The sequence below is a fragment of the Pleurodeles waltl genome, chromosome 7 (genome assembly GCF_031143425.1).
Source record: "Pleurodeles waltl isolate 20211129_DDA chromosome 7, aPleWal1.hap1.20221129, whole genome shotgun sequence".
Classification (NCBI taxonomy): Eukaryota; Metazoa; Chordata; class Amphibia; order Caudata; family Salamandridae; genus Pleurodeles; species Pleurodeles waltl.
In genome coordinates this window covers 128899682-128926549 of record NC_090446.1, presented here as the reverse complement: position 1 = coordinate 128926549, position 26868 = coordinate 128899682, and the positions used below count along the sequence as shown (strand labels likewise).

At 49.1% G+C, this 26868-nt stretch overlaps 1 protein-coding gene across 1 annotated transcript in view; it reads left to right on the top strand.

The window, feature by feature from the left end:
* RAD21L1 (RAD21 cohesin complex component like 1) overlaps nt 1-26868 on the top strand; it is a 1043689-nt gene that overhangs the window by 839027 nt on the left and 177794 nt on the right. Inside the window, exon 12 of the mRNA XM_069243305.1 lies at nt 24141-24251. Coding sequence (XP_069099406.1) covers nt 24141-24251 — 111 coding nt within the window. The remainder of the gene's footprint in view (nt 1-24140; nt 24252-26868) is intronic.

Here is a 26868-nt window from a genome sequence, read left to right as displayed (position 1 = left end):
CTCTCTCAGAGGAAATCGTTTGTTTTGCCTTCCTGGGCCAGGGCTGCCTGGACCCCAGGAGGGCAGAAACCTGTCTGAGGGGTTGTCAGCAGCAGCAGCTGCAGTGGAGACCCCGGAAAGGCAGTTTGGCAGTACCCGGGTTCTGTGCTAGAGACCTGGGGATCATTGTAATTGTCCCCCCAATACCAGAATGGTATTGGGGTGACAATTCCATGATCTTAGACATGTTACATGGCCATGTTCGGAGTTACAATTGTGACGCTATGCATAGGTAGTGACCTATGTATAGTGCTCGTGTGTAATGGTGTCCCCGCACTCACAAAGTCCGGGGAATTTGCCCTGAACGATGTGGGGGCACCTTGGCTAGTGCCAGGGTGCCCACACACTAAGTAACTTTGCACCCAACTTTCACCAGGTGAAGGTTAGACATATAGGTGACTTATAAGTTACTTAAGTGCAGTGGTAAATGGCTGTGAAATAACGTGGACGTTATTTCACGCAGGCTGCACTGGCAGGCCTGTGTAAGAATTTTCAGAGCTCCCTATTAGTGGAAAAAGAAATGCTGCAGCCCATAGGGATCTCCTGGAACCCCAATACCCTGGGTACCTCAGTACCATATACAAGGGAATTATATGGGTGTACCAGTATGCCAATGTGAATTGGTAAATTTAGTCACTAGCCTGTTAGTGACAAATTTGGAAAGCAGAGAGAGCATAACCACTGAGGTTCTGGTTAGCAGAGCCTCGGTGAGACAGTTAGGCATCACACAGGGAACACATACAGGGCACATACTTATGAGCACTGGGGCCCTGCCTGGCAGGGTCCCAGTGACACATAGACTAAAATATATATACAGTGAAATATGGGGGTAACATGCCAGGCAAGATGGTCCTTTCCTACATTTGGGTACAAGGGTGTTGCACTTTATTGTATTTGATCACATGCTGTTTGTTCGTAGAAGAATGTTGAGGTCTATTATTTGCACCTTATAGCAAGGCACCCTCAGTTGCTCCCTCTGCATCTTCTCTTTACATTCCTGTTTCAGCTTGTTTACTCTAAATTATTGCATTTGTATTATATTTGGCTGCTAGGATTGGCATTTGTAAAGTATGTTTTTTTTAGTACTGTGACGGTTTCATGCATTGTGTACTTAATGAAGCTGATATCAGGCCGATGCTATACGGATGGGCTAGAGTATGACTGGTTTGGAATGTATATGCCAAGAGATCCCAGCATTATATTATTTTATTTTTAATATACAACCTATGTACTGAGTGGTGTTTTAAAATGTACGTCCAGGTAGTTTTGATATTGATCTCTATGCGGTGGTCCCGCTCAACAATAAGATTTCTAAGTGAGAAATTTGTAATGATTCATATGTATTTGTTTTGATGAATGTCGTTCCTTTTTCTTTCTGGTTGTATGAGCTAAAAAAAAACCTCTGCTTTCAAACACTATAGAGGAGGACACCAAATTTATTTAGAAACACTTCCTTAATGATTGGTTTACCCTATTTATAGGATCTTGAATTATGAATGATGCGGTGTACTTCGGCGAGAGAAAGAGAGCTGGGCTGATCGAAGAGTCCAGTGGGGTACCTGGAAGTTGAGTCGCCTGTTCAGGTAGCCTGCTCCGGTGCGTGGATGAGGATCTTGAAGGTGATTCTTTTTTTTTTATTGGAAGCCAGTGAAGTGTGTGTAGGTGTTGGGAGATGTGGCAGTGCCAGGGCATGTCGAGGATCAGTCTGGCGGCGGCGTTCTGGATGTTCTGTAATTTGCTGGTGAGTTTCTTGTTGATCCCGGCGTAGAGGACGTTGCTGCAGTCCAGCCTGCTGTTGATGAGGGTGTGTGTGACAGTCTTTCAGTGTTCAAGGGGGATCCATTTGAAGGTCTTGCGTAGGAGGTGGAGGGTGCGGAAGCAGGGGGATGTGACTGAGCTGATTTGGTGGTCCATGTTGAGTCTTAAGTCCAGGATGATCCCGAGGTTTCAGGCTTGGTTTGTGGGGGTGGGCAGGCTTCTGTGATTGGTGGACACTAGGAGTCGTTCCACTCGTCGGGTTGGGGGCCCATAATGAGTACTTCTGTCTTGTTTGCGTCTAGTTGAAGGCAGCCGTTTTTCATCCAGTTGGCGACTACTCCCATGCCTTTACAGAAGTACTGTCCGTCTGTGTTGGGTTCGTTGGATAGGGAGAGGATGAGTTGGAGTCGGCAGTGTAGGAGATGATGTTGATTCCGTAGCTCCGATGATGGCGGCCAGCGGGGCCATGTAGATGTTGAACAGAGTAGAGCTCTAGGTGGTAGGTGTGGGGCCCAAGAGGCAGAGGGCGAGTCTCATTCGTTTGGTTCTGCTGGAAAGGAAGTATTGGATCCAGTTGAGGACCTTGTCTCTGATGCCGGCTTCGTGAAGTCTGTGTTTCAGGGTGTGGTGGGAGACTGTCGAAGGCTGCTGATAAGTCTAGCAGGATGAGTGCCACCGTCTTTCCTTTGTAAAGCAGGGAGCGGATGTCCGTTGCAGCCAGGAGGGCTGTTTCGGTGCTGTTTTTTTCTGAATCCGGGTTGGGAGGCGTTGAGGATGTTGTGGTCTTCGATGAAAGTGGCGAGTTGGCTGTTGATGGCTTTCTCAATGACTTTAGCTGGAAAAGGGAGCAGGGAGATGGGCCTGAAGTTTTTGAGGTCAGTGGGGTCTGCCAAGGGTTTCTTGAGGAGGGGGTTAATCTCGGCGTGTTTCTAGTCGTCTGGGAAAGAGGCATCAGCTAGGGAGCATTTGATGGTGAGGCAGAGCTTGGGGGCGATGGTGTCCGCGGCTCTGATTATGTGGTGAGGGCATGGGTCAGTGGGGGCCCTAGAGTGTATGGACTTTGATTGTCTTCAGAGTGTTTTCGGTGGTGAGGGAGGTCCAGTTGGTGATTGTTGGTTTTGGGTTCTGGTGGAGGAGGTTCTGTGCGTGGGTTGTCCTTGTTGAATCTGTCCTAGATGGTCTTGATTTTGTGGTGGAAGTAAGTGTTGAGTCTGTTGCAGAGGTCCTGTTAGGGTGAGATGTCTGCTGTTTCACTGTTGGGTTGGGTGAACTCCTTGATGATACTGAAGAGTTCCTTGCTGGTGTGTGTGTGTGTGTGGGGGAGGTAGATGAGGGTTCCCTTGAGGGTGGATGTCGGGCTGGTCTGTAGTTTGAAATGAAGGTGTTCTAGCAGGCTTGTGGGGTCTTTGGAGTGTATGCTCACACGGATGTTGGACTTGTGGACGATGGCAATTTCCTCCTCCCCGGGGCAGCTGGGAGCGGTCCTTTCAGGTGAAATTGTATCCATGGGGAATGGCAATGGCGATGTTTCCTCCAGGTCTCGGTGAGGAAAGCGATGTCTAGGGTGATGCTGTCAAGGAGGTCCCAGATTTCGGTGGCGTGTTTATGGAGGGAGCAGATGTTGAGGAGGATGCATTTCAGGGTCTTCTGTGTTGGTGTGTTGTGGGTGGGTTGTGCCGGGTCCAAGGTTTTGGTGGTGATGAAGGATTGGGGCCAGCGGAGGCAGCTGAATGGTCCGTGGGTGTCTGTTGGAGATGAGAGCTTGCAGTTGTTGCGTTCTGGGTTGAGTTTGTGGAGTGCTGCTGACGTGTAGAGGTGGCGGGCAGGAGGTCCGAGGGTCCTGGCGCTGGTCACGGTCGAGTCGCGGATGGACACAGATATGCTTGCCTTTGGTGTGCCAGTGGCACGGCCGCCATTAAGTAGGGAGAGGGGGAGGAGAGGACATCTGGGAGGCGGGAGCGAGAAAAACAGCGTGAAAAAAGGGGGTTGGGAGGGGGGAAGCGGGAGAAATGATAGAAATAAGAGAAAACAAGAAAAGCACAGAAAAGGATAAAGGCACAATACGGCAGCCTAGCAGAAGAGCAGAGCTTTCCCACTAGACACTAGGGATGAGGTGCAGGCAGGAGCCTGCGGGTGGTGGAGGGCATTGAACTCCTGACAAGTCAGAATTCGATCTGACATGGGGTGCACTAGATTGAGGAGCTGCACGGACGCAGAGCAGTTCACTGACTCTGCCTGGGAGCAATTGTCCACTCACAACAAGGGATAGCTTACCCCAGTGCTGAATGGATTCAGTCCTTCCAGGCACTCATCCCACATTTCCCAACCTCACCGGCAGATAACAGTGAGGACAGTCATGCGTCTCCTTGGTATGATGGCTTCATGCATACCCATGGTACCTCGTTCCAGACTCAACATGCATCAGTTGCAAGAGTGCTTAGTGCACCAGTGGACTCAAGTGGAGGGTCAGTGAGACAATCAAGTGTTGGTAGGCTGTCAAGTTTGCCACTCTCAGCAGTGGTGGAACACCAATAATCTCCTAAAAGGACGGCCTTTCCTAGACCTAGTTCCACAGAGAACCATACAAACAAGCGTCTCCCTTACAGGTTGTGGAGCACATTCACAAAATATGTGCAAAGATCCAGGACACCCAGCCGGAGGCATCTCAATATCAATCACCTGGTCTTGCTAGCTTTTCACCTGGTACTCAAAACCTTCCTTCCCCACCTGATAAAAGTTAGTTCTTATAAAAACAAACATCATGACTTCCTTGTATTATCTTCAAAAGCAGGGGGTAGCACCAAGTCCCCCTCAGCTGTCTCATCTAGCCCAGACTACTTCTTGGAGGTGGGCTCTCTGGTACAACGTTTAACTGCTAGCAGAGGATATCCTGGGAGCGGAAAATAACTTTTCAGATCTCCCCAGCAGGAGGCACTAACAAGTCTGCGAGTGGGAACTCCACCCACAAGTCCTCCTCCCATACTTCTGGTGTTGAGATTACTCAGAAATAGTCCTTTTTGCCACAGTACAAAATGCCAAATGCACAAACTTTGCCTCCAGGTTACCACACCTCAGTCCAGAGGCAATGCACTATGGATGATTTGGTCTGAAATATTTGCTTACAATTTTCCAGCCTCCCACTACTTCAGTTTGTGGTTCACAAACGTCAGAAGACATCTCCCACCCTAGTGGCTCCCAAATAAGTGCAGCAACTATGGTTCACCACACTTCTGGAACTCTCAGTAGTTCCCCATGAGGTACTGTCGAACAGGCAGGGCCTTCACACACAGAGCCATGGTGAAATCACACCTAGACTCTAGATCCCTTAACCTTTCGATCTGACTCCTGAAGTCTTAAAGTTTAGTTATTTAGATTTACCACATCCTTGTGTGGACATTCTTAAAGAAGCACCCAGACTCGTGCCTGTTACTCAGCAAAGTATAAAAGATTTGTTCAAAATTTTCTTTCAACGCACATTTAACCTTTAGCAGCCAAAGTCCAAGACATTGTCTGTTACTTATTTCATTTACATACTACTGGTCTAGCTTTTATATCTATAAGACTGCACCTAGCGGCAGTAGTTGCGTCTCTACAAAGCAAACAAAACACTTCTCAATTCAGGATTCCTTTTAGAAAGCCTTCCTAGAAGCTCTTAGGAGTCATTCCTCCCAAGGGCCACCACCCCCCCATTTGAAATCTCACTATTGTTCTAACAAGATTGATGGACCCGCCATTTGAGCCCCTCCACTCCTGCCCCCTCCAGTTTTTTCCTGGAAAGAATCATTTCTAGTTGCTATCACTTCACTCAGACATGTCAGTGAGCTTCAGGCATTAACTTTAGAAGAATCCTTATTCCAACTGCATAGAGATAGGGTGATACTACGTAGCAATCCTAAATTTCTTCTGAGGGTGGTGCCTCAATTCTTTGTCCGGACTGGAGGCGAGGATTATGCTTTCTTTCTTCACTTTAATTTTAACAGCAGCCATCACAAAACTACAACTCCCATGATCACCGGGATGGATTTTATCAAACATATGCACCAATCAGTGCCTTCTCTGTCCATAAAGGTTGCCACCTTCCTGTTTCCTTCCTCTTTTCTTCGATGCTCCTCACAGCTTTGAGATAAGTGCTGATCTGTTATTCTCCGATATTTGTGCTTAATTATAATAGTTTTATTAAGGTCTAGTGATGTGTGGACCTACAGCCTCGATCAACCTTTTATCGCCACAGAAGGGTGCTTTGCTCCTACATGGCAGCAACTCCTTTTGTGGCATGTGGGGCGGTGCGGTCCTTTGAACGCTGCGTGGCGTCCACATGGATTCTGGAGTCGCTCTTGGCTCCGGGAGTCGGGGTGCCTCCGCGCACAACAAGCCAGATTCAGACTCGCCGATGCCCGCTGCCAACCTCTTATCTCTCCCCAGCCTGGAGTGACACGCCCTCAAAGTCCGTATCAGCCAGTGTGGGCTCACCTCAGCTTTTCGCGCTGTGCAAGCATGCCGACGGATGCCCCCTAGGGTTTGTATAATGGTTCTGCCGCCCTGTTTGTGTGATTACTCCCCTCCAGGGGTCCGTACATGAACCTGTGTGGCTGAGCGCAGGGGAGCTCAAGCCCGGCCCTGCTCTGTTAACCCTGCAGGGTGGGTTTAAGTGAAGCCTCTACCTGGCCTTTGACGCAGCACCTGTGTGCTTATTGTTTAAAAGGGGACACCAACCAGGCCATCCTATACAAGACCGCTCAGCTGTTTACAGGGGATTGTAAGTCCTGCAAGCTTAGGGTAACAATAGTGTCACCACAGTAATTGGTGCCTTTGGCCCCCATACTTGGCTCTGCCTCTGCAAAAATGCCTGCATTATGCAGAATATTCATGACTCCTATTCAGAGGAGCAGGTCATCACCTACCTCCCCATCTACGAATACTTTGGTGACATTAGGGATGCCTCCATCCATAAGGCGTCTCGGAAGCTATGCCGCAGTTGGGTAGGAAATTGATGTAGCTGGCGGCGCCGTGCCTTAGACCCCTTGATCCGAGGGCAGACCCAAAGGGGCTCATTTTCCTTCAGCCTGTGTGATTATCCGAGAAGTCTTCCCGGAAACGCGCTGGTGATGACCCTAACATTTTTGCCACCGTAAATTTGCTTTCCTAGAGCAGCACCCCTCTGATAAGGCGGGCACCTCCTGTCCAATGCCTTCTTAGAGCCCGCCTTCTCCCCCACTCCTTTCCCATGATGCCAATGATTCCCCGACTTTGGATGAGGAGCAAGAGCCAGACCAGTCTTGGTGCCCTTAATCTGACCGTTCCCCTCTCCAGACGGTGCCCAGACTTTGACGCCTCCTGATACTGACATGCTGGACCCCGATCAGCTGTTATGCCCACGCTCTCCGGACTGGATCCCAGCTGATAAGGAGGCTACTTACGTGGCGGAACATTTGAGGAATCCTCTTGACAAGGAGGGTCACAACTGCCTCAAGGCGAAATCTCCTCGTCCCTCTCTCCTGGACAAAATAGCCATGAACTCCGGACATAGATACACGTATGGCAACCTTCCTAGCGAAATACATCAGGGATCCCAAAAAAGGGATTGACAAGTCCTGGTGCTCATGCCAGGATAAACTGTTGGACCTAGCGGGTCTCTCACAAAGATCCTAGATATGGTGGAGGATGCCAAGACCTCCAGGGCATTGATATCTCCTGAGACACTTATGGGTTGGGCACAGCTGGCCATTTTATTTCTTGGCAGTGCCAATTGTACCCTCGCCACGGAATGGAGAAGGTCCCTATTGATAAACATAGACCCCAAACTGGGGGCTTGGCCACCTCGGAGGTAGGCCCGTGGCACAGGGAGGGCTGTTTGGTGAGCCTTTCATTAAGGAACTTTGTAGCCACCTTTAATTCACTGGATAAGGCTCAATCCTCCATAACGAAGATCTTCACACCCTGCCCAGGTTTTCTCCTGGGCCAGTCATGGCAGGGGGCGCTCGACTGGCCGCGGTAAACATCAGGTTTCCACCAGAGGCTCAGCTCCCCAATGTGGATACCAAGACTCATCTAGATTTGCAGGTATCTACCCGGAACAAGGGTACCTTAGACAGAGAGGGTTCCCACGGCAGTTAACAGCCAGGAGTCTCACATGGTGAGTGTAATTCCTTTTTCGGGAACACATTTAGGGGGCAGAATTGCAGTTTCGTCACAATTGGCAAGACTTAATCTCCGATGCCTATGTCCTGCAGACGGTCTGCGGGTTTCGGATATAGTTCTACAACTCCCCGATCCAGGTACGGGCCCCTCTTCCGCTTCTTTTTTCCCCAGAGGAATCCTCTCTAGTCGAAGCAGAGGTTCTGGACCTCCTGCTGAAGGGGGCCATCGTCCCTTCTTCCCCACCCTCACAGGTTCATCAGCAACTTCTTTTTAGTGGACAAACGGGATGGTTGAAAGCACCCAGTTATCCATCAGAAACACTTCAACGAATGAGTGGTGTATCTCAAAATGAAGGGCATCCACCTCCTGCACGATCTTCTACCAAACAGCTGGTTGGCATGCTTGGATCTGAAGGACACCTACCTGTCCGTCCCCATCTTTCCACCTTACTGGTGCGTCCTCCAAATCAAGTGGCGCTACGTCACCTACGAGTTCACAACACTTCCTTTCAGTTTGTCCTCCGCCCGTGGTGTTTCACCAAGCTTCTCCACACAGTCGTGGAGCTTCTCAGGGCCAAGGTGTCCATTTTTAAACCCCATGCAGACCTCCTCATAGAGTCGGATGCCAGCGGTGTCAGTTGGTGCGCTCGCTGTGGGGAGTTTTCCACTGGCAGAAAATGGTCCGATGTCAAGGGTCCCTGCACATCTACTGCTTGGAACTTCTAGCCGGTTCCTTCTCTGTCCAGTGTTGGACGAATGACCGAGCTCGTTGCCATGTCCTCTTCAAGATGGTCAATGTAGTGGTGGTCCGCTACATAAATCGATTAGGGAAGACACGCTTCAGAGTCCTGTCGGATCTAGCAAGAAGCTCTTGGGAATACTGGCTGGAGAACCAGATCAATGGCAACGGATTCGTTCCAGCAGTCTTGGGGAGCGGAGAAAGGCTATGCCTTCCCTCCGTTTGTGATAATAATGAGACTATTGACTCAAGTGTGCCCACAAAAGGCAGAGGTGGTGGTGATCACCCTTCTTTGGAGAGCTCAAGTGTGGTTTCCAGTTCTGATGGAACTTTATTGGGATTCTCCAATCCATCTACCCGGTTTTCCTCTCCTGCTCTGGGATCCCTGTGGGGAATTACCATCATCTAGTCCTGGACGGGTCCCTATCTCTGATGGCATGGGGGATTACTGGGGACGTTGGCAAGTCCCAGGCCTTTCGTGCCAGGCTCCAGAACTCCTCTCCAAAGTGTGGGCGGGTTCCACTATTAAGCGGTATCGGTCAGCTTGGTCCAGATGGCGGGATTCGTGTCATCATCGACATGGATCCCTTGGGGCCTTCCATTGTTCATATCCTGAACTTTCTTGCCTCTTTAGCCTCTGATGGTATGGCCTACAGAACAGTCAACTCTTTAAGGTCAGGACTTTCGGCGCGACACCCCCTGATTGATGGTCACCCAGTTCAAGAACATCCCTTTACTTGAAAACTTCTCTGGGGGTCTTGCCTCTCCGTTCCCCCAGCTCCACGTTACTCAACTCTGATGGACGTGAACATCTAACTGAACCTTTCTCTCTTGGCCAAGTAATAGACACCTCTCACAGAAACAACTTTCGGCTAAGCTGGCATCGCTCCTATGCTTGATATCTTGTTGCAGGGTTTCAGATGTCAGAGCCCTGGATGTCACAGACAGGGTTTTTACTCCAGAGGGAGTTATCTTCTAGCAGTCAAGAAGGCCGAAGACAGTGGCATGGCCAACAAGATGGCCAACCGGACGCACTAACCAAGTGCTCCCAGCCCCGGCTACAGAATCTGGAAGAATCCGGCCGCCTGAGGTCCCGGACCCAGCGGACTCTGTGACGGTGGCTGGGGATTCAAGGTGAGACAATGGTGGAAGGCACGGATGCCTAGAACCGTGCTGCACTGCCATGGCGGAGGAGAGCGCCTGATTCTAACATGGCCGTGGTCCATGGTGCACACTGGCCTGACGACTTCTAACGAGGTAGTACCGGGCGGAGGCTGTGGCTGGGGACAGCTGGGGCCCCCCTTCCAACCCGGCGGAGCCTGACGGTAAGCACCTTGTGTTGTGGGGGCTGCCCGGTTTACCACCCCCCTTCCCTCTTGGTTGTTGCTGGGCCTGCTGGTCGCCGCCCCCGGTCTGGAGGGTCCCTTGGAATGACGCGGCCTGGGATAGAGAGCCTGTGCGACAGGGCCAGAGAGTTGCAGCGGGGAACCAGTGATGCTGCGAGAGATGCCCGGGAGGGAGTGGGGGATGCCTGAACTGGTGATTGGCCCACGAGGAGCGTGGCCTGCCTGGTCTGTGAATCAGGCCGTGCCCACCAGCGATCTCCGAGGAGCTGCGGAGAAGGGTTGAGGGTCTCTGGAGCTTTGTCGCCTGACTGGCGGATCCGGGTGTCTGCACCCCCCAACCCAACCCCTCCCCCCGCCTAAACATCGCCCCATGGGCCACCTGACTACAGTGCTGACTGTAGAGTCGAGGGCCACCCCGGGAGGCGCTGGTGGCCGGACCAACCTGCATAGACCGAACTTGTTGCATTTCCTGGGGCCACAATGGACACCAACCCCACCTGGTAGGTGGAGTGCCACCAGGCTTTGGAAATGAGGAAGCTCGGCGCACAGGGGGATCACGCATACAGCCTGCTGCCCACAACATGGTCACAGGAAACCTAGAGGGCTCTGCAGAGGCCGGCGCTGTGGGCCTCGTGCAATATGGGTAGAACAGAATGGCCAAAGGTGCGCAGCAGACGAGGATGGACCAGTTCGCAGAGTGAGCCTAATGAACCTACGGAGAAGGTCTGTGAGCCCACCGGAGCCCAGATCCTGGCAGCCATTGATGCCTCTGGATAGGCAGTGCAGGCGCAGTATGCTGCTATGGCAGTGGTGGGTAACTTGTTGAGAGCTGATCTGAGGGTGGTGGCGGAGCGCTTGGTGGCCACTGAGCAGAAGGTGAATGTAAAGCAGGCGGACATAGATGCCCTGAAGGCCACTGTAGCCACCCTTGAGGCTAAAACGTGCATAATGGAGGTGAGGGCTGACGATGCGGAGGGGAGGACGCGGAGATGCAACCTGAGAGTTGTGGGCTTTCCATAGGGAGCGGAGGGGATGGCCCCGGAGACCTTCCTGGAGGAATGGATCAGGAAGACAATGCCCACCATCCTCCTTTTGTCTGTGTTTTGTGGTGGAGCAAACGCATGGGGGCCTAGTCCCTCAGCCACCGCCAGGTGCTCCCCTCAGAATGATCTTTGCCAAGATTCTCAATTAGAGACCGCAACATTATCCTGCAGCATACATTATCCTGCAGGACGTACGCAAACACGTTGACCCCCTCATACAAAAATTACAATATACGCTTTTTTGCTGACTATACGAGGGTGGTCCAGCTCCAAAGGCACTCATATGGAGGTGTCAAACAAAAGTTAAAATAAATGGGGAAGACCTATATGCTATTATACCCAACCAAACTGAAGGTCCTACATGTGAGCCGTTCACACTTTTTCCAAACACCAGAAGCAATTTGGGACTGGCTGGAACTGAGGGGGTGAGGAGCAACCACCGGACACCCTTCCTCTTTCCCCTCTCCCTCCCCCCCCCCCCCCCCCCCCCCCCCCCCTGTGGAAGAGGCTGCAGATATGACCGGGGATTCTCAGGCCACTGAGCACAGGAAAAATAGACGTCGCCATACCAGCCGAGATGACAGTGATAGTGCGCCCAGATGGCACCCTGAAACTGGAGCGAAAGAGACAGAGAAGGACAGACTACTGGTGGAATCTGTCTCCTCTTTGCCATCGTCACGTACTGGGTCGTTCCAGAATGAGAAAGGTCCAACCCCAGACTTGGACAATGCCAACACCTGAAGGCCGCTACGGAGGATTGCAGGAGGGGGGTGCTGAAGAACTGCTTGTGTGCCAAACCACGACATCTTGAGCTGATCCCCGCTATCAAGGGGGGTCAGTGAGCGCTTCTCCACCCCTCAACACACATACACACACACAGAATGGATAGCAGGACCCACACACAGTTTGGGCAGACCATATTTGTTCAGAAGTGTTTACCTGCGGAGGGATGTGGGTGTTTGGATGGGGTTATTTGTTAGTTTTGGAGTTACGCTTTATAAAATTGGTGTGCTGCATGAATTGTTGCGGCGGACGCTGTAACGTGGCGCGGAGAGAGAGTTGTACTAATATGAGTGCACCTGGCCGGTGCGTTGGGAGTTGTGCTGCGATTGCTGATCGAGGTAGACCGAGATGGGTGAACTAATGCGTATTATCACATGGAATGTGATGGGGTTGAACTCCTTTATAAAATGCTACAGAATACACACACACCTCTGACGAATAGGTGCACACTTTGCCCTCCTGCAGGAGACATACTTAATGGACACTGAAGCACATAAACTATAGAAAAAAGTGGAGGAGACCGTTATATTCATCCACATATTGATCCTACGCTATGGAGGTGTCGATATGGGTCACTCCAGGTGTACCATTCTGACTAATGGCGGATGTGGTGGGCTGCTATATACTCCTACATGGTAACTTCGATGGGCGTGAACTCTGCATCCTGAACATATAAAGCCCCAACTCTGATGATGCAGTGTTCTTTAAAAATCTTAGCAAGAACTATTACCCTACATTGTGATGCCCATTATCTAGCCAGGGGAGTTTAATTGCGTCCTAGACGGTGCATTAGACAGATGCCCACGGAAACTGGGCACAAAGCCCCACATGACTGCCAGACTCCAGGAGGTCATGTCTAGCCCTCAATTTGTCAATATATGGAGGGAACTGCATTCCATGTCTAAAACATACTCCTGCTACACACCCGCCCATGGGGCATACAGCCGGTTGGATAGATTTCCGCTAGCAAATGACGGCACACTAGATGTCCGGTGGGTGGCCTACCAGGTCAGATTCCTATCAGACCATGTCCCCTGGTGCTGGAGTGTGAGACTCATGCCCCCAGGCCAGCAATCCCCCTGTGGCGAATGCAGCTTGAGCTGCTCGGAGACCCTAAATATAGGGGGGGGACCTACAGACAGCAGTAAATGGATATTTCCGGGACAACTGGACAACAACCCAGATGCGAGGAATAGAATGGGAGGCCTTTAAAGGTCGTCATATGAAGCGAAAGACTGAGTAAATCCTACAGTATTGGAAAGAAATTGGGGCGGGAGCTCACACAGCAGGGTATCCTGACTACGCTCCAAAGCCGAGGAGGCAACAGTAATGTGGACGAAGCACGCCGACAAGAGGTACATAGGAGAATAGGGGTAATTTGGAATAGGCTGCATAGCTATGTACATAAGGACTATAGATAGGGACTGCACTGTAAGGGAAGCCAATTGGGACGTATGCTAGCTTTACTACTCATGTGCAAGAGACCCCCACCAATAATCCTGTCACTCCATGGACTGACTGGGGAAATGTTATTAGGACAAACAGGGGTCAATTTGTTCCTGCGGGATCACCTGAAGAGCATATACACCTCACTATGCGCAAGGATAGTCACCAAGTGGGCGAGTGCCTGGACGGCCTCTGGCTCTCTAGGTTACCGGAGGCACAGACTGAGGAGCTTGAAGGGGACGTAACGTTGGAGGAGCTGCAGGAAGCCCTAGGGGCTATGCCCTATGAAAAATCACCAGGATCTGATAGCTTACTGGTTGAGTTTTACCGTACATACTGTGCATCTGTCCTTCCTAGAGTGCTGGAAACACTCTGTGAGGCCCATAGAGAGGCTGTGCTGCCAACACAGGAGGGAAGCCCTGACAGTCATGATACCAAAAACGAGGAAAGACCCTGTTGACCCCGTCTCCTATAGGCCATTGTCCATGCTCAATGTTGATGTAAAATTACTTGCTAAAGTACTAGCAGTGCACTTAAGCCGTGTGGTTACTCATCTGATGCATGAAGAACAGTGCGGATTCATGTTGGGGAGGGGAACTCATATTAACTTGCGGAGGCTATCTCAAGTGATGCATGAAACCCGGAACTCTGCAGCTCATGCTGCGCTGGTTGCCCTTGACATAGAAAAGGCATTCAATACTCTGTCTTGGGGCTACCTGTGGGAGGTATTGAGCCAAATGGGCATTGAACCGAGCTTCCTGTCAAGGGTGCGCCTCCTGTATACGACACCAGAGGCAAGGGTATGCACCAGGGTGATAGTGTCAGATTAATTTGACATTGAAGGTGGCACGCAACGGGGCTGCCCACTGTCGCCACTTCTGTTTGCGCTAGCGATGGAGCCACCAGCTGTGCAGCTTAGGGTGGGGCTCCAGGAGTGGGGCATAAGGGTGAGGACCACAACGCACATTGTATCACTATATGCAGACGATGCTCTGGTGTACGTCACCGTATCCCACGAACAGTCAATCCCACTCCTATTGAGTATGATGGATGACTTTGGAGAGATATCTGGCCTCCATGTTAACCGACGGAAGACAGTGATTTACCCCATGGTGTTTCTAGTGACCGTTGAGGCGTTGGAACTCCCACAGGTGGGCCTGACATGGGAGACTGAGGCATTTCAGTTTTGGGCATTAGTGTCACCTATTCCCCTCAACTACAATATGAGCTGAACATGGGTAGGGTGATGGGCGGACTCCGGGCTTCTGTCCAATTTTGTACTGCACTCCCACTATCCGTGATGGGTAGGGTTGCGCTGAGTAAAACGCTCTTACTCCTGCGCTGCCTGTATATCATGCAGAACTTGTTCTGCGAGCTGCCTCCGCACTGTTTTGCCAGCCGGATAAGCTGCTGCTGTCCCTAGTCTGGGCGGGTAAGATGTGTAGAATCCGCCTTGAGGTGCTGAAGTTAGACCTGGCTGATGGTGCATTAGGGCTACCAGATCTCCATCTGTACTACATGGCGGGCTTGCTGCAGTATGCGACTATATGGTGTGAGGATGCCCCCAACTGGGGAAAAAAACTACTAGGAAGCTGTGTATGCATGTCCTGGCTTCCAGGCCTACTCATTGGCAATAAGCTACAGAAGGGTACTCCCTTTATAATATTGCAGGTGTTGCGAGTATGGGAGCGGGCGGTCACTCGGGTACTATGGAGGGCGCCCTACGCGCACTTGCTTCCAATCTGGTGGCTCTGCCCCTTTGCGGGTGTCGCTAAGACACTGAATTTCTCAAGATGGCGAGCAGGCGGATGTTATAACACAGGAGATTTATACCAAAATGGCTCATTTTTCTCCCGAGAGGAGGCTGAGACCCTATTTGGGACCGACCAGGGATAATTCCTGCAATATGGTAGCCTATCACAAACGGTCCGGGAGATTTCGACCTCCTTTTCTCAGGAGTCCACTGAGTCCCATCTCGTGAGGGAGCTTACTGACCCAGGCAGTGACCGTGGTCTCCTCTCCTGAATAGACGCGGCCAGAAAAAAAGACAGAAAGATAGATATAGATGTGACGCAAGAAATGTGGGATGTGGACCTGGGAATCCCGCTCACAGATGAGGAACGGAATAGGGCCTGTTCACTAGTGCAGGAAGAGACTAGCTACGCTAGGTTTATGCTGAAACAATTGTACTTTTTGCACAGAGCGTACCTGATACCACAACGCCTTCATAGAATATTCCCAACACGCCCTGACTCATATGCGCGCTGCGGCATATCCTCGGCCACTTTCGGGCACGTCACATGGACATGCATTTCCCTACAACCCTTCTGGTGCCAGACAGTACAAACGCTAAAGGCAGCGATGACAGTGAAAATGAAGTTAACAATGCAGTACTGCTTGCTGGGATTGCTGCGCATCCCAAAAAAGGGTGAAAAATGGCATACAGATTCACGCAGGTGGGGCTTGTACTGGCCAAGAGGCGCATTACAATCCAGTGGGCTAACCCGAACCCTCCTGACATGTGATAGCTGGCTGACTGATCTTCTTGAATGGGTTACTGCTGAGGAATATCGACTACACAAGATCTGTATGGATGAGTATGCAGAGCAGGACTTGGAGGCCTGGAATGGTATGATTGAGGGGTTGCAGGGGGGGGGGCGGGGTGTGATACGGGTGAACCTCGGCAGACGAATCCCCCTGTACAAGCGCTGGGGATGGCTGGTCCCCGGGGATGTGAATTTGTGTTTGCGGGCTATGGGGTTGAGTGAGGTCGCTCAGTGTCTTACTCCCCCCCCCCCACCCCCCCTTTTGTGGGCCCCCTGTCCCCATCGCTCGATTTGGTTTTATGACTGCCTGCTGGGTGTCTGCTCCCCCATTCCCCCCACAAAAACTGACTGTGTGCCCTTTATTATTAACTAGGCTGCTAGAAGGCGCTATCAGCTCTCTCTCCTTGCTTGAACAGAGTAACCATGCACTGCAAAACCACCATCTAGTTGTTGTTGTTCAGTGTACCATATAATGTGATTTGCACTGCTCTGCCTACTTAACCCCACTCCACTGTGCTGGAAGCCTTTCATGCACAGAGATTGACTGCTAAGTAGATGCTCGTGCCCAGTTAAAACTTGTGTTGAGCTTTTAACACACTTGTTGGAGAGCACTGTTTGACATCATGGACACAGAGGATGCGCCCATCCTAGAAGCATGGCTCGAGCTACTTTATTATCTGTATGCTTATGGTATATGGTACTGTTTTGAGTTTATGCTTATTTTTTTAATAAATAAAATTGTGGAAAAAAAGGAGGACGAAGACTGATTTCAGAGTAATCTCTAATCCGCCCTTTCAGGCTTGTGTTATTATGTGCCTTAATTCCTACGTGGCCATGGACAGAGACAGAAGACTTTCATCCACCAGGATAACATCAACTTCTCATTGCTCTCACTAAGCCTCACAAGGCAGTCTCTTCCCTGACAATCGCCCGTTGGGTGAGGTGGGCCATGCAAGAGGCGGGTATTGACACCAAGGATTTTGGTGCCTATTCTACCATAGGGGACATGGCATCTAAAGCATTTACCTTGGGTGCTCGCCTGAAAGGTATCATGAGTGCAGCAGATTGCTCTTCAGATTTAGGCGGTCATTTTGAACCTGGCGGTAATGACTGCACTGCCGGCGGTGACAGTAACTACCGCCAACAGGCCGGTGGTGCAGACCGCCAAATAATAAAGCATAGGAGAAACAGCCGGCGGCCCACTGCCATCTTGGAAGCACCGTTGACGAAGACAGAGGCCACCTCCAGGCCGGTGGAAGGGCCCAACCTGACCAGCATATTATGAACACCACACCGCCATCAGTTCCGGGGTGGGAACCACTGCCACTCAAAGCTTGCGGAAACAACCCATATAAAGGGAAACACTCACCGGAGGCCCACAGATCACGCTGACATGGAGCGAGAGTTGAAAATAATGCCAGTGCTTCTCCTTGCCATATTTCTCTAGGACCGTCACCGACAACGAAGACGACGATGGTAAGTCCCCCAGCCTAGCACACAAGGGAGGAAAGGGCACAATTACTCACCCACCCACACCGCAACGCACACCCAACCCCTCCGCCACCCCAAGCCATACACACCCAAACAAAATATACTTACCATACACAGACCAACAAATACCTGCACCAATGCACACACCTGTGCACTCCACACCCCCACAGTGAAATGCTGTACAACGGCTCAATTTAGCACCAACATGTCTGCTGGGCAGCAAATGTTAATAAAAAAAAAAAACTATTTACCAAAGGCCAGTGGTCAGTACAAAGTCCCGCTAGGGCTAAGATAGCCCACACTTGGCTCCCACGATGTAAAGGAACACTCCACTGAGCAGGGGCATCAGTGGGGCATCCAGGCACCTCAGGGTTCAGGGGGTGGTGGGGTGGCGATGCGACTCAGAGAAGGGGGGTCTTGGGTGTAGGTTCTGGAGGTGGAGAGGGTTTGGGCATGCCCTTGGAAAGAGGAGGAGAGGGCCTGGACCGAGGGGTGGCAGAGGGACCAGGGGCAACACAAGCCTTCTTCTCTGGGAAAGGGGCACGAGAATGGGTAGGGTGGACTGCGGAGGACTTGGATGAGGAAGGATTGGGTTTCAGGAGGCCAAGGGAACGTTTAGGGACAAGATGGGGTGGACCAGTTGGTTCGAACAGGTCAACATGGGAGAGGGAAAGCTTACGAGGTGCAGCTGGAGGGGTTTTAGAGATCGATTTGGGAGTGGAGGATGAGGGAGTGGAGGTATGAGGTGTAGGTCTGCTGTCCTTGGATGCAGGTGCGTGTACAGTATGCCCATGTTTGGTGGATGTGTGTGGAGTGGATGTCTGGGAGCGTTTCTGTGTCCTGGGAGGAGGGGGGGTGGACACAGTGGGGAGAGGTGGATGTTGCTGTGTCTGACTTTGAATGTTGGGTGTGTGCCTGCATGTGGTTGGACGTGTGGTGCTTGTGTTTGTCTTTATGCTTCTTGGGTGTTGATTTTGGGGGCATGGCTGTCTACATGTGTGCTAGGGATGGGAGAAAGGAGTGGGGTAATAGAAGGGGTAGAGGTTGTGGGAGGCGGGACGGAAAGACCAGGTACACTGGCTGCCGTCAAAGAGGAGGCCAGACCCTGAAAAGATCTCTGGAGGCCAGACATGGCACCGTGAATGCCTTCCAGGAACACATTGCATTGCTGCATCTGGGATACCAGCCCCTGGATGGCATTCACAATGGTTGACTGACCAACAGAGATGCTTCTCAGGAGGTCAATAGCCTCATCAGTAAGGGCAGCAGGGCTAACGGGCAGGAGATAAGGTGCCTGGGGTGAAGGAGACGCCCACCCTCCTGGGTGAGCAGGCATGGGCCACATGCTGGGGAGCTACTGGGAGGGCTGTGATAGTATGCGGGATGGTGGAAGATGTTAAGGAATGGCTGGGCCCAGCAGGCTCCACCACCACCATGGAGCTGTCATCAAAGGAGGTGTCTGAGTCACTACCTGCAGTGTTAGTTGCCTCCCCTGTGGTACTTCCCTCGCCCTCCAACGCACTGGCACCTTGGCATCGTGGACTGCCTCCTGGGAACCGTGGGCTGCAGCATCCCCACTCGCCGGTATCTCAGCTCCCTCGCTAGATGTTGCTAAAGCACACAAGGACACGAGCACAGAGGGCGGGGGACAAAACAAGAAAGAAGTAGGTCAAATCTAGATCAAAAATACATGTTGGCACACGTACACCCCAACCCATCTAATGCACTAACCCCCAACAGACAGAATTCTTCACCTGAATGTGCTCCTGGCTGCTAGGCAACATCCCACAGTACACTACATGACCATCCTGGCCCTCTACTCCGTAACACTTTGCAATGGGACACAATGAGAGACATTGGCAAGACAACTAATCTGCCAATCCATGAGGCTACATCTGAACCAATAGCCCAAACGGGGGACCCCTCACAGGCCTACATTCCGAGCCATATCTACCTGAGGACACCATCCCACAGACGTAGAGGGGGGCAGGACTGCAGGGACACACCTGTTATGGGCCTGCCACTACACTGCATGCACCCCATGACACCTAACTACACTCAGCATAGTGCCATCACATTAGTGTAGGTACTCACCCTGTGTGGCTGCTGTGCTGCCTTCAAGCACCCATCCAAATCGGGATAGGCCACTGCCAGTATGCAGGCCCTTAGGGGGGTCATGGTCCGACAGGCACCTCTCCCTCGTTGTGAGGCCATCCCCAGCTGGTCCTCTCTGGTCTTCCTGGCCCAGCACTGCAGGTCCTCCCACCACTTCCTGCAGTGGGTGCTCTGTCGGTTGTAGACCCCAAGGGTCCGCACTTCCTTGGCGATGGCTTGCCGCATTCCTTTCTTCTGATGGGCGCTGACCTGCATGGGAGTCACAGAGTAAAGAAACAGACATCAGTGTGGGTGCCCCATACACAAATGCCATGCCAGTTCTACCTCACATGGCCCATGGAGACACACATATTGACAACAGCCAAGATGACAACTGCCAGACACATCACGGGTAAGCATCCACACAGCCACCAACGATGCCTACAGGCATCTGCCACATTAACACACATTCTAGGAGGACTAATAGCAACTTACCCGAGCCTCTGGTCGCCCATACAGCTTCGCATACAGGGGTAAGACCCCGTCCACCAGCTTTTCAAGCTCCTCCGTGGTGAAGGCTGGGGCCAGGCTTATCCTCTGTGTCCAGACTTCCCTCTGCACTCTCCAGAGTGGGGCCTTCGTCTTAAGGTGGAGTACTGGCATTCCTTGACGTCTCCTTCCAGGTGGCATGGGTGGTGGTGCCTGTGGGTGTGAGAACAGAGATGTGGGTGTCCTGCAATTTCATGTCCATTGCAGCTCTGCTTAGGAGTTATTGGTGGTTCCATTGCAATGTGGTGGCATGCAGGGTCCCTGGGTGTTCTTTTGGATGCATTTGGTGAGGGGGGAGTGGTGCATTCTGGGTGTTGTGATGCTCCTGCCATTTCATGCATGTGTTTGTGACTGTGCACAGGGGGCTGGATAGTGGTTTGTATGGGGACTTGTGGGCATGCAGGGGACATGGGTAGCTGTATGTGGGTGTTGTGGGCTGGGTAGTGGATGGGGGCATGGTGGTAGTGAGAGGGATGGGGTGATACATGCACTGCAGGTGTAGTTGACTTACCAGAGTCCAGTCCTCCTGGGAGTCCAATGAGGCCCTCCGGGTACAGGATGGCCATGATCCTCTCCTCTGAGTCTGTGTATTCGGGAGAGGAGGTGGAGGACCACCGCCAGTCTTTTGTACGGTGGTGATGTGTCGTGATGCCATGGAACACACCTTCCACCGCAGGTCGTTCCATCTGTTCTTAATGTCATCCCTTGTGCGTGGATGGATTCCTACTGCGTTGACCTTGTTGACTATCCTCTGCCATAGCTCTATCTTCTTGACCATGGGCGTCTGCTGCACCTGTGCCCCAAACAGCTGCGCCTCGACCCTGAGCATTTTGTCCACCATGGTCCTCATCTCACTGTCAGTGAAGCGGGGGTTCCTAAGCGGTGCCATTATGTGTGTTGTGTGTGACTTGTGTGGTGGTTGTTTGTACGTGTGTTGTGGTTTTCTGTGGTGCTCTTGGCGTTGCAAAGGATTGTGGGTTGTGTGTGTGTGTTTTATAGTGGTGTGGATGTGTGTCAGCTGTGTGGTTTTCAAAATTGCCAGTGTGTGCTTCTGTTGTTGGCGGTTCGCATTTATGGGCACGGCTGTCATTACCGCTAATGGCCGTTCGACATCCACTGTACTGATTTGTGCATCATTATTTGATGGGCGGGGATTTTTAGGGATGGCGGTGGCGGGGTGCTATGTCCTGCCTTTCCGCAGTCGCTGGCCCTGGCGGTGAGTGGAGGTTGGACATTTTTGGGCAGACTGTGTTTTTGGTATCATTATTCGGCGGTGTGCAGTCCACCACCACTGGCGTTTTTTTGTTCACCGTCAGCACGGTGGTTAGTCTTTAAGGGTTTTTATTTCAAGCCGCTCCATTCTATGGCATCTTTGATTGTAAGTAAGCTTTGATACAGGATAATCCTCACCTCTGGTCTTGACATAGAATACAAAATTTCCTAGCTTTCATAATTGAAAGTTTCAATTCTATTAAAGTCACAGAGACGAGGATGATCCCACCCAGAGTCGGAAGCGCCCATCTTTCCCCCTGTATGTGGATAGTTCTTTTCCAGTGTAAGTAGAACCCTTTTTTTAAATTTCCAATGTATTGCTTGAAATTGGCAATGTATTTCTCATGTTTCATACGCCATCTTGTTTTTTCCTGATCACACGCAGTAGTTACAGCTTTGGTCGAACTGCTCAGTTCTTCTTTTGTTTCTTAGGGAACTATTCAGGCAAACAGGAGAAGTGGATGATTTTGGCTGCTCGTTGTTTGAAGAAAGAGGAAGGAAGCTGGAAGGCGCAACCTTTAGGGACTGAGAACTTGATGATTAGTGCATTTGTTTGATTAAATCTGTCCCAATGTTAATGGGAGTTGCAGCTTTGTTTACTGTGATGCTGCTGTTAAAATTAAAGAGAGGAAAGAAAGCATAATCCTCGCCTCCGTGTCCTTAATAGAATTTAAGCTCTCTGTTCCAAAAGCTAGGAAATTTTATATTCCACCTTAATCTATAGAATTGCAAGATTTTTCTTCCCCCAACCTGGCTTAGCTGCGGAAAGGGCTTTACACACTTCAGATGTAAAATGAGCCCTTATGTATTATATTGATAAAATCAAATCATTAAAGAAAACACAACAAATCTTTGTTGCCTTTTCAAAAAAACACTAAGGAAAAACACTAAATCAAGCATTGCACTTGGGCTTGTCAAATGCATTCAAACAGGCTATGCTAAAGCTAATATAACTTTCCCTAGCTCTCTGAAAGCTCATGCCACTAATTACATCTGGAGTTTATATGACCTTCTAAGGAAATATACCCGAAGCTGACATGTGTAAAGCAGCTGCATGGTCTTCACCACATACATTTATAAAACATTGCTGTGTTGATGTGCTAGACGGTCAACAAGACAATGTTAGGAAAGCAGTTCTGCTTACTCTATTTCAAACAACTGTAACACTCACAGGTTAGCCATCTCTTATTTAGGAGGACTGCTGTTCAGTCTATTCTAAGCAAGTGTATCTACAGCCACACATGCCTTGAACAGAAAATGTTAGTTACCCAGAAAGCATCTGTTCATGGCATACTGTGCTGTAGATTCACTTGCGCTCTCCCTCCTCCCTGGACACCTGTTTGTTGCAGTTTTTTTTAGAATTTATACACATTCATTTAGCATGGACATCTCGCTATACTACACTATGCTTTCACGTTTCACCCGCTTCGCTTAAAAACAATCTAACAATGGAGTCAATGACACTGCATATTAACAGCAAGAGGAGGAGCCACCCTAACTTGGGTCACGAAAGACTTTCTTTGAAGAAAAACAACTTGCACACATCCGAGCCCAACACTAGGGGCTAGGTTTATGTTAAGCATGTGAATCTACAGCATTACATGCCACTAACAGATCCTTACTGGGTAAGTTACATTTTCCTTACAGTCCATATTGTCATATATATGTTTATGATCATGTTTTGTTCTTATAAGTGTGCGGGAGAAGCCCCCTGACTATTTGAGCACTATAAAAAAATAAACTAGATATTATTCCAAATGGGGGCATGAAAATAACCTTTTGTTATTTTACTAATATAAATCAAATGTATATTTTCCACATATTTTGGAGTTCACCACTTAAATGAGTCAAAATGACATTTGAAAATAAGGGTTACACCAGTTTCGTCCATTTACAAAGCGTAGTTTTTCAGCAAATAAAGCAATAGTTTTGAGTTGAATGTTGTTATACTTTTGTGCTAAAGATATGAGAACTGGCTTTATATTGCATCTTCATGTCTCCGAGGTCCCATCCCAGCCCCTTTTGATCACTCGTCACACCTTGTCTTTCTGCAAGCAGGCTTATGACAATACATGCGCGTGTTCATACAGCAAACAGCATGAAAGGTCCTGGCTCAATCCTTTGGTATTTACTATCAAATATTGATGGGCCTGAGCCCCACAAGCCCTTATAACCTAGCGCTTATGATCACTGAAGCCCTCCTTTAGGTTTATACTTTCATTACTTGAGGCAGTAGTTTAGATTTCTTTAGTAAAAGTGTCATAATTCTGTCTCTTATGCTTAGGAAGTGCTCTCTATTACGTGAAAGACTGTTTATTTGCGGGTGTTCCAGGAAACCAAAAGTGATTATACTTTTTTAGGAATATGGGATAAACGGGGTCAGCAGTCGCATTCATGTGCTTGAGTTAAGACAATATTGTATAACTGGCATCTGTTACAAGGTGTAGCAAAGATGTGGAGGGCCATATTGCAAGCAAGCAAAGGCCTCTCTTTCCCCCAGATTGGATATTAAAAAAAAAAACAAATGAGGACGCAGTAGCCTTCTTTGCCAGTGCACCTACTGAACCCCTGATAAATGGGGTTCTGTGTACACTGAAGGCCAGCAAGAGTTAATATAACACGAGTGACTATTAAGCAACAAAATACAGTTGACCCACAGGAGTCTACATCTATTTAGAGTATTTTGGGAAGGCAATGGGCGGTCTGTTCATTATGAAATAGTTGTGCTTCCAGGAAGATATTAGGGCGAACAATGTAAAGCAATAGAGTGAAATTTAGATTGTGCTCGAGTATTATGTGTTTTGATGACTGAAGCGCAATAATTGTTGACTTTTCAGCTGGCGAAGTATATGGATTCTTACTAAATTAAAACACATGTATCGCTTACATTTTTATAGCAGCCAGTTGACATTGGGATATCCGACACCTCTTTGTTAATCAGCTCATCAGCAGAACAAGCAAATGAGAATAACCTTGCTGAATCGGCTCCCACCCGTGGTATTTATGAGGTAGGAAACTGAAGTTCCTTTTAACATATGCTACTCCTACCTCTGTTAATGCTGTTTTGTGGCATGCGATCTTCTGAAATGCGTGCTTTAGAGTTGTAATAGAATTTCCTGTTAATAATAAAGAAGTGACACAATTCTAGTAATAGAGTATTTATATAAACAAAATAAAACAGAATACAAGACGGCCGGGAGAACAGCACAGTTCTGCAACTGAAGCCACACTCAACTCAGCTCTTACACACAGTTATTTTTATACCTTCAGTGGGCGCTTAAAACCCACCTCCTTCACAACACTTACAATTAACAAAAACAATTCTTTAAGTGTTATCTGACTGCTTGTTACAAAAATACAGTCCTAGCAGATTTACTACATACATAGTATCTAACATACACAATGTCCTTCTATCCTGCTCTGTGACTTCTACCAATATGTTCCCCCTACAAGACTCCAAAAGTTTTACGGCCTGCCACCTCCCTTCTGCCAGCCTTGAAACACAAACATCTAACGCTGTGTCCCTTTCAAGTCTGTCGTGATTTACCCTTCTCCTTTCCTGCTATCAGAAAGTAGCTCAAACTCTCCCTTATGTGTGTGCGTCCTTTTAAGTTATCTGTGGTACGCTAGGCTGAATTGTAACTGCTCTACCCTGCACCTGGCCTCTCTCCTCATTCTCCTTTCTGTCCCTGCATTCCTTATTGACCATTATGTTTTAACTGAGACCTGTACTTTTCACGTATAATATAGACTTCTGCACGTTTGTTTTCTAATTTGTGTGTTGACCAGAGTGGGCCCTGTGTAGTTTTCTTATGGCCTATTACATTCCCCCATCTAGTTGAATTTTCAACTACCTGCTCACCTTTCCTATCCAATACACCCTTTTCAGTGTAGGCATTTTGCTTCTCCTTCCACTCTTTACTACCTAATCTATTAGTAAACATTCCCCTTAACTTTTGACTACCTGATTTGCAAAACCCTACAATAATCTGAACTAGGCAGTACATCAAAATAATCATCACAAGGATTTGAAGAAGTCCTTTAAACGGTTCAGGTAACCAGGCCGGCATCCACAAAAACAACCCTGGAAACCACTCTGGAGGCTCCCCCCCTCTTCTACCATGTTCTTCTGCAGATTGTACAAAGTCTGTATAGCCTCTGTTATCGTTCCATTGTCCGCATCATTAGCCGGCACATATGTGCAACACGCTGTACTTATTTTGGCACAGACCCCACCCTCCAATGCCGTCATCAAGTCTAACACTTATCTATATTGCATAAGCATTACTCACACTGCCCTCAATTCTTCTCTGATTGCATTGAAACCATCTTTCATTGCTTTGATGGTTTTCATCAGCTCCCAACGAGTTATTTGCAACCAGCGAGCAGCGGCTTTGGCCTGAATGAATGGGAGGACACTTCCAAAAAACACCTGGGCGCCATTGAACAGTCGATATTCCTGTGGAATATCTGCCCATGTTGCAGTGCCAAAATGTTCAGCAGTTCTTCTCCTTCGATGATGGTGTAACAAAGTCATAGGATGCTCATGTAACTTTGAAACATCCACTCCGGGAATTACTAAGGAAGGGGTGTGCACAGTGACTGAAGGACAGAGACAATTCCATCCTGCGGGAAGTCGAGTATATAGCCATTCTCCACATTGCCAATACTAGTCCATTAGACTAGAGGTGCCCCATTGCATGTACTCATTATATCTTGTGATGATACAATTAACGTTTGCCCCTACTGAAATTGTTCCATTACCCTTAAAACATAAGGAGAAAACACTTGGTGTTTGACCCACTCAAAGCTGTAGGTGTTTCTACCCAGGTTAAACTTTGTATATTTTCATTCCATATTACCCGACAATCTTGTTGTATATTAATGCTTTTCCCACTTTTATCCCATAAGGAGAGAGCTCTACATCCAAATACTCCCCCATGGTGCCATTGACCATGGACATATACTGACCCATTTTTGCCCTAAGATAAGGTCTCTCTTGACAGTCATAAGGCCTAGGTGTGGCTGTATAACCCCTGCATAAGAGAGTAGATAGTGATACCCCTAAAAATCCTTGCCTATTATCCTAGCTTTCCATCTACCCCCCTTTGTGTACTTTAAGGCTCCTGTCCTTGACATTGCTTCTATTTTTGTTTCTATGTCCTTAAGATCAGTCAAAACATTTGTTATGTCAGCTAATGCTCTTTTTTATTGTGTGATGTTTACTAAAAATGTTCCTTGCTGCACTTGTGAAGGTTGCATCCGAGCCCTCATTCTACATAGGAAAAGATGGAGAAGACACTGTGTAACATCAGATGAAACTTCCTTACATTAATGCAATCTATCTGAATCACTAGCATGTGGAATCAAAGAACACACTAAACACGATTCATTAGAACTTTGCATACCTATTTTCATCATGTGTCAATACCAAGCATTGTCAGTCAATCTATAATGTATAAAATGAGTCCTATTTGTATACACATATCTTTTAGAATATGTCACCTTTGAGCATGATTCTATACATGGACTAAAATACCATTTCAAACCAGCAGTAAATAAGGAAAAACTTAAAAAGACAAACAAAAACAATTTAGAAAAGTCTTTTGGCAGAACTAATATGAT